Genomic DNA, 8,994 nt, shown 5'->3' on the forward strand with positions numbered 1-8,994 from the left:
CCCTGAGTGCAGTGCCAGCCCAGAGCACCCCCATCAAGAGGCTGGCACAGCCCACAGCCCTGAGCCTGCAGCAGGCAGCTTGCCCTTGCTCTGCACACAAATCCAGGAGGTACCTGCCCCCCATGCCTCCCTAGGAGGTGCACACAATGGTGGGGAGCTGCCCACCTTCCCCACGTCCCCCGGACAAGATGTCCACAGCTCCGTCCTGTGCCCTGCCTTACCCCAGGCTGGGCACTGCCTGCCTCTGTCCCACTCCCTCCCTTACCATGGGGGCCTCGATCTGCCCCACCACGCTCTTTCCTTCCCTGCCCCATGCCCCTTCCCCTCCACAGACTGACGGGTCGGACACTGCTCTCCAAGCTGCTGAGCTGCTTATTGGCTATCGGATAGGTATTGGCTGATATGACTGGTTAATAATCAGACATTGGTATTGGCCAAAAAGATCTTTATCAGTGCACCCCTTGACACTGCTGATAGGGGTGGTAATGTTCCTAAGCTTACAGATGCTTTGGATATGTCATCCAAGTTTCACAACCATACGACAGAAGACAGCCTGGTAGACAAGAAGTTTGATTTGGGTGCTGATGTCATGATCAACAAAGACATGATTTCAGAGATATCCAAACGCAACACTGGAAGATTTTATCCAATGATGAATATTATAGTCTATGTTTACTTTTTGGGGAAGGTGGCTACCCAGGTAAGGCAAATACTCAAAATTCTCCAAGGACTGTCCTCTAACTGTAATATATGGAGGAGCAGCTGACTGGTTTAGGGACATCAAAGAAAGATGGACATTTAAAAAATGTTACCTTTCAGTTTGGAAGCAGTCAAGGGTTCTAGCCATCCCCATTCTGATTAGGAAATTGCAAAGAAAGTCATCCACAGCTTCCGGGATTTCAGGTACTGAATGCTTAGAAGTCAGAACCGATTGCTGAGCCTGAAATGAAAATCCAATATCTGTTATTGAAATTATGTTAAAAACCTGTAAGAGATACAGGAACCTCTTTTCTCTGTCAATAAACCATCCCCCATGGCTCTATCTACCCAATAACCATTAGAATAGAACAGTGTAAAGAGTCTACACTGCTTCTATTAAGGATTCAAGTTAAAGGGTAGCTATAGTAATTTTGGAAAACTTTTAAATATGGTTTCTTATTTTTTAGATGCAAAGAAATATCCATGTGCATATTTAGTAATTTGAGACCTAGCTTTGCCACTTGCACCAACTAATGCTTTTAAGTGAGATTGAAAAACAAGAAGAAGGGGTACCACCTAAGGTATATATGGAGATGCAAAGGATCCCCTGGTAAAATATTCCATAGTGGTCACACCAAAATTACAGCACACAATTGTTCAATGGGGCTCTTCTCAGAGATTCAAAAGAGTTTAGAACAAACAGGGCACATTCCAGTCTACCATCCTATTACAAAGATCCTATAAACTTTTTATTGACTCTAGAAACAATGAAGAAAACAGAGTAAGTCGTCTGCTCATCATGTTCTTTTCTCCTTCACTGACTGAAACAACACCTATCTATTTACATTCCTGAGAATTTAAAAATAAATGGTGAGACGTGAACATAGACAACAAGTACTTTGGTTAATTATTTTGCCCTCTGTTTGTGAAATCATCTTTTATTGTACAATACTTGCATGCCAAAGTCCTTAAGATAAACATTTATTAGATTTCCACACTACCCTCCCAAAAAAGATTCAGGGCTGCTTACAATAAAAACAAGACAAATTATAATGAAATGAAATGAAAAGAAAATATTAAAGGCAAATGGATACTAAAAGAAAACATTCTGTACTAACACAAACTCCCCAGGTGCAACTTCCATTAAATGTATGCATCATTTTTAAGAAAGGAATTCATTGCTTGAAAACTGAAGTTTGCTATGGTTGCTTCTTTGATATTCATCTCTGTTTACTACAATATCTTTGTTATACCACTGAGTCCTTAGAGCCACTTACTAGTCTTAGATTAAGCTCTTCCTTCCAGTCTTTCATCAATTAGTTACTCCCCAGTAACTGGTTTTGTAGTCCACTACACCCTGTAGCAAGACTCGTTCTTGAGTAAGCTCATAATCAATCCAAAAGTCAGATACAAGCTCATCTAACTGAAGTTAATATTCTGGACCTGGCTCCAGCTGGATTCAGACAAGGATGGGGAAGTCAAACTACTTTAGTGTCTGACCTGAAGGAAGTGACAGACATCCAATGTGATGCATTACAATGGTCTTAATTCTTCCTGGAATTTTGCACCAATAACAGAGGCTCCACTGAATCATCATATGTGGAGTCCCACAAAGATACTGGAAGATCACAAATCTGTGGTTTTCTCTCAAATGAACAGCCAGAATTTAACTTAACTCAAGCTAAATAGCATAGCTCAAAGATAATTCTTGCCCAAAATGGCATAACTTTAAGACTCCTAAGCCATATACAGAAGAGCACGGACATTTGGTTCCATGGGGACAAGTAGCAGTGGTGCACCTTGCGCCACAGCCACTTGTCCCTGGGGAAAGCCTGTGCCACGTGCTTTGGCACACAGCAAGTTACTCCGGAGTGGTAGGGGAGGCTGACGCCAGTACTGTGCTGACCCCAGCAGCCTTACCTGGGGTCTTGGGACCCCTGGATATGCAGGGGTCAAAAAGCACAGCTGGCCTCACCCCCCCACCCTGCTCCCTGGGGGTGACAATGATGGAGCGGTGTGGGGAAAGAGGTCACTGGAGCTGGCTTCACCCCCCCCTCCTTGCTCCATGGAGGTTGTGGCGGCAGTGTGGGAGGATAACAGGGTCAGGACACGACGGAGGGGGGGGCAAGGCCACCGGCACTGGCCTTGGGCCACCCCTCCCTCCTTCTGTCGTCGCTGCCTGCAGGGCCAACATGGCAGCAGTAGGGGGAGGAGCGGGCCCGACACGGGTGGGGGAGGAACAGGCACACCATGGCGGTGGGGGTGGAAAGAGGGGGCCCAGGCCAACACAGCAGCAGTGGTGGAGGAGGAAAGGAGTGGACCTGGACCCAATGCCAGCGGGGGGGAACAGGCCCAAGTGGGGTGGGGAGTGGACCTGCCATGGTCGGGGGGGTGCACTGGGCCCAGCCCAATGAGGCACCAGTGGTGGGAGGGGAAGAGCAGGCCTCCTCCCCACCTCGGGCCCGGGCCTACTCCTTCCCCTTCCTTCCTCCTGCATGTTGGCCCCAAGTCTGCTCTTCCTATCCCCCACCACTGCCACGTTGGCCTGAGCCCACTGCTCCCCCATCACCGCAGCAGTGGGCTGACTTCTCCTGAACCTTGGGCCCAGTCCCCCCCACACTCCAGCATCAGGCCTGGGCCCGCTCCTCCCCTGCCGCAGCAGGGGAGGGGGGAGCAGGCCTGGACCCCAAGTGGCAGGAGGGAAGGGGGGAGCAGGCCTGGACGGTGCGGGGAACACAGTGCTCCATCTCCATCCACTCCCCCATCATTCTTGATGGGCAATTGGCTAGTTAGTTATAATTTTTGAGGTGTACAATATAATTATTGGAGGTTTGCCTTGAATTTATCCCCCTCCCATTGACACAGGAGGGAAAATAAATTGGGAGTGTAAGTTAGCCACCTTCCCCTCTGCCTCCACCCAACTTCTTCCCCCTGCAGCCCCTGCCCCCTCTTCTTTCTGTCACACCCTACTCTCTGTAAGCATATGGAAGTGAGGAGCAAACTTGAAAACACTATACCTTGAAATTAAACATGGCTGTAGTAATTTGCAATCAGTACTCACAGACTTAGCTTATCCAGAATTGATACATGCTACCTTTTTTGAAACTGCTGCAAGTTTTAGCACAGGTACCATCAACACACTTTTAAGCAGCACTTGGGCACCTTCACATATATATAGCACAAACTATGCTTGATATTAATCCAAAGCCAAAAGGCTCATGATTTACCATATCATTCACTGGGCTGTGCTCCAGCAGTGTCAACAGCATTTAAAGCCATGGTGACCCCATAGCTTAGTGCTGCTCCGTATGTGTGTGTATTCCACATATCCAGCCACAAAGGATCCATGTGCAAATTAGCCCCCTACTCATAACTGGAACCAGGTGTTCTTGTCATGAGTCCTCAGTTCCTCCAAAAATGTATATACGGTTGAGGCATTTTGGGTAACCTATTCCAGCTCCACTTTGTGGATGGCCAGGGCACACTAATTACATAAGACAGACAGAGAGGGGGCGATAAAAGGATTTTGGGCAAACCACTTGGTGATGTTTCCCAGACATATAAGGCTGGTAAAGAAACAGGAATCACTGGAAATGGGAAAGGAAGGTGCAGCTCAGCTGTGGGAGTGAAGAGGAAGTCAATGCATATAAGTCATGCATATGACTCACCATGGCTTGAAAAAAGAGTGGGCACTGATGGGGACTGCATTTAATGGACACTACCATATATTTTATACTTAGAATCATAGAATCAATGGACCAGAAGGGACCTTCAAGACCATAAAGTCCAGTCCCCTGCCATAGGCAGGAGGTTATTGGGCTCAAATGAGCTCAACAAGATGCTTATCCAGTCTCATCTTGAACACCTCCAAGGATGGCGACTGCACCACCTCTGCTGAAAGTGTGTTCCAGATTCTAGTTACCCTTACGGAAAATTAGTAATTTCTTATGTCTAGCCTAAATTTTCCCTCTATTAGCTTGTGCCCATTGGTCCTTGTCCTCCCAAGGGGTGCCTTCCTGAAGGGTTGTTCCCCTAGATCTTGGTGCTCACCCCTGACATACTTGCAGGTGGCTATCAAGTCACCTCTCGGTCTTCTCTTACTCAGACTGAACAGACCCAGTTCCCGGAGTCTCTCCTCATAAAGCTTATCCTCCAAGCCCATAATCATATGGGTGGCCCTTCTCTGTACCCTCTCAAGCTTATCCACATCCTTCCTGAAGTGTGGTGTCTAGAACTGGACACAGTACTCCAGCTGCAGCCTCACCAATGCCTAGTACAGAGGGAGACGCACCTCCATGGATCTACTGGCAACACGTTGGCTGATGTACACCAGAGTTCCATTTGTCCTGGTGGCGACTTCATTGCACTGTTGGCTCATGTTCATCTTGCAGTCAGTTGTGAACCCCAGGTCCCATTCAGATGCTATGCCAGCCACTGGACCACCACCCATCCTGTAGTTATGGTGTAGTAAATATCTTATTTCAGAAACTGAAGTCTGAGCAGAGAACTACAAAAGGATAGGAAGCATCTATTGCAGTAATTCTCATAATTTTTTAATCCACAGCCCACCTTACCAATTGCAATGCAATTCACAAAAATTTCAGAATGAGAAATGTCTATCTGTGATATGGAGATAACTACTCCTCCCTGGTTCATATGTACAGTGTGACCATAAAATGCATTTAACTGAAAAGTAATCACATGCTTATGACATAGATGAGGGCCATATAAGCCGATAGACAAGCAGAGACATCCTAAAAGATCTTCTGCTAATTTATCCATTGTAAGGTCTTTGTTTATTATTGCTTACTGAATGAAAACTTACAAAAATGTCATCACAATATAAAAAGTGCCGATTCTGGTGATAGCAAACACACCTAATAAACAAGCACAATAAGATGGGCTCCCTGAAAGCTAGGGCCTCCCTACAGCACCATCTGCTGATACTTAGAGGAATTTTCTGTTCAAGGATTGATGAGCATAATTAAATTCAAAAAATATATTTTCTGTTGCCCTATCTTCTCTGAAAAATAAAATTGAGAGATTCTTTGCAAAACTCACTCAATTAGAAGCAGATATGAAAGAAACAATGGAGAAAATGTAGGATTGTTAACAGCAAGACCAAACAAACTACAAATCAAATCAACATAGGAAGACTAAAAAAAAAACTGCTTTAAACTGACAACTGGGATCCCTAGAAAATGAAGTAAGATCCAGAAATGTAATAGTACTAGATGTATCTACAGAATAAGGTATTGCAAATGTACTTTCTTTGATATAAAATTGTATAGTAGCGGCTCTGAATCTACATGTAAAAGAGGTGAGGAACCCATCTAAAACGCTACACAGAATTCTTACATGAAAAATCTAAAAAAATACACACAGTGAAGCATCATAATTCTGTTTGCTTTGTGCACTACAAAAGAAGTAGAATTTAAAGAGAAAAAAACAAACAGATGATGAGAAAGGAGCATAGTGTTATAAAAAGTATATTCATTTACATATAGAAAACAACTCTTGTTTTTGATCAGAAATCATTTATACTCTGTGATTAGCAAACAGATTATATTGCATTGGCTAAGATACCAGCTTCAGACAAGAACTATGACCAAAAAAAATCTTTTCAGCAGATGCAGCAGCATCACAAATTAGCTTCACGTTATCCCTGAGTGCCACTCTGATCCCCTCTTCCCCAATCTGCTGCTATGCTTTCTACTTTCTGCCCTATCTGCTACAGTGTTGCCTGCCCTCTCCCTGATCTGCCACGTGCAGGGTTGCCCACTGTCAAAATGTATGGACAGTCCATAAAAAAGTAGTTAAAAACACTTATCCAAAAAAAATATTTCAATGTGCATAAAAATGATGGATGGTTAGCAACCCTGCTCCCCGCTGCTGCTGTCCACTAGGACCTTTGCAAAGAGATAATGCTTGAGTCTCAGCATATGCATGGAAAGGGGAATTTCTACTGGTTTGTTCTCACAGGGGAGGGGACAGGTTAGGCAGGACCTGAATGGCAGGGAGTGTGTCCAGTCACAGAGAACAGGGCTTGGATAATCTCCATACTGCGCTCAAGTTCCCCCTCCTTCCTGTACACCTTGTGAAATACATGCCCCCTGCAGTACAGCAGGTAGCACAGAGGTAGCCAGAAAGATGAGCAGGGTGCCCCAAAGGCTGGACACAAAGAGCCTGCCAGCACAGCCTGGGAGGTAAGGATACTTCAAGAATAGAGGACAGATGCCAGAACCTGAGCCACCAGAAAAAGGGGGCTACCAAAGCAACATGCCCAAGTTCCCCTACCCACAATTGCACAGGCTCCCCAAAGAGTATCATGAGCCTGGGCATTCCCCACAGGGCTCATCCTGGAGCTGGGCTCTGTCACTGCCTGCTCCCCATCCTTCCTCTTGTCCTCACATGTTACAGCATCTCTAGGGCAGCCCAGGACACAGGGGCTAAGGTGGAAGCTGCAGGCTCTGGGAGCACACAGAGCCAGCCCACATGACTCCTAATTCCTTTTGCACCAGCCTCCTCAGGAACCCCCAGCAGTATGTCCCCTTCAAGGAAGTGAGGGGCAGACCTCTTTATGGATTCCCTGCGTGTGTGCTCATACTAATTTGAAATAAATTATGTAATATTATGTAAAAAATGTATAAGTAAAAATGTTTGGTTGTATGTAAAAAGGTTGAAGATTGTCGGTTTAAAAAAAAATGTTCTTGGGCTGGCAACCCTGACCCATGCCCCAAACCTAGAGACAGCCCTTGCCACACGTGGCACAGATTCCACAGGCTGGCCATCCCTGACTTGGACAAATGAGGATGAAGATATAGATGGCTAGCAAAAATATTCCCCTGTTCAGGAAAACTCTCCCCCAGCATAATTATGTCTGTATCAGGTGCCATCACACCCATATGATACAGGAGAAAGACAATGAGAATACTTATGATCTCCACTGACAACAGGACCCCATGGAGAACTTATGTCCAGGGTATAAGTTAGGGCCTTCTCCTTTGCTGAGACTTGGCAGCAGGAGATCAGAGAGGCACAATAAGTCCTATACCTTTTTTCTCTGTCTCTACCGTACTCAAAAAGAGATCCAAAAGAGGACATTTTTGCCCCACAATGTTTTCCTGGAACATAACTTTAATCTGTGCTCCTATATTTTTCCTCTCCGTTAAAATAGTAAATAGTAACATGTACTGGTTTGTTCTGTGCATAGTGATCTTAGTTTTTAAAACTGCTAATTAGCTGGCAAATTTTAAAACAGTTTTTCTTCTCTTCTCAAATGTTACTGCTTATGCCTGACATTCTTATCAATAAGAAAAAGTATAAACGTTTTAGACACAATAACTAACTATGAATTCTAAGTTCTGCTTACTCTATGTTTGGATCTCAATTTGATCTGTGTACAAAATTATGTCCATTCTTTATCATTTTCTTAATAAAAATAATTTAAACATAAAAATAATTCCACCTACTATTGAAATACAGCCTTTAATTCAAAACTGGGTGTACAATTTGCCATGATGAGCAACAAAGTACAACAAAAAAACTAAAACTTCAGAGGTATGGCAGGACATAATCATTAAGTAATGTAAATTGGAAGTTAGCCTGGACACAAGGACTAACATTTACATTTATGATGAATCTGATGATCACAAATATTCAGTCTTTGTTTTCTATCACATACAGAACACATCACCATCTTTAGTATTTCTTAACTTAGTGTTGGGATACTGATTAAATATTAATTCAGAAAGAAGAGTGCTACTTGCTGAGTCACCAAAACCACTTGCAGCAACACCTGGGCTTTCCAGTAAATTAGCATTAAACAATCTAGTAGTTACTCCTCATAAAATATACAGTAAACATTTAATTATGAAAGCAATCAGGCAATTAACAAGCATGGTAAAAAAATACCTCTTTTTTCCATTGCAAATCATACCAACCAAAGCCTGAAAATACAATTTACATTTCCAAAATGATGGTTTACAATTCAAAGAATTAGAACATCTCAACAGTGACACTAAAAGCAAAGAGAAACCTTTTCACAAGATAAAATCATAATCAATTTAAAACTGACCGTATACGGTACAACTTGCTTAAAACAACTGTAAAGACTGCAGCCGTTTTGATAATACAGGATATAATCTAAGTTATTGTTTTCATACATCCAGTGTGTCTATGTGGCAGTCTTACAGCTCAATAAAACAGTAGCTATGAAACAGCTGAAAGATTAGCTAATTGTAAACTGTCAAAAGATGAATAGTCTAACAAAAATCTCCATTGTTCCACTCTTTC

At 43.7% G+C, this 8,994-nt stretch overlaps 1 protein-coding gene across 1 annotated transcript in view; it reads right to left on the reverse strand.

Annotated features, from left to right (window-relative positions):
• Positions 1–812: 812 nt before the first annotated feature.
• LOC102368256 (sperm-associated antigen 16 protein-like) overlaps positions 813–8,994 on the reverse strand; it is a gene marked incomplete at its 3' end in the record, with an annotated part of 15,280 nt that continues 7,098 nt past the window's right edge. The window contains exon 4 of the mRNA XM_006038550.2: positions 813–940. Coding sequence (XP_006038612.1) covers positions 813–940 — 128 coding nt within the window. The remainder of the gene's footprint in view (positions 941–8,994) is intronic.

This window comes from Alligator sinensis, unplaced genomic scaffold (genome assembly GCF_000455745.1).
Source record: "Alligator sinensis unplaced genomic scaffold, ASM45574v1 scaffold931_1, whole genome shotgun sequence".
NCBI classification, from domain to species: domain Eukaryota; kingdom Metazoa; phylum Chordata; order Crocodylia; family Alligatoridae; genus Alligator; species Alligator sinensis.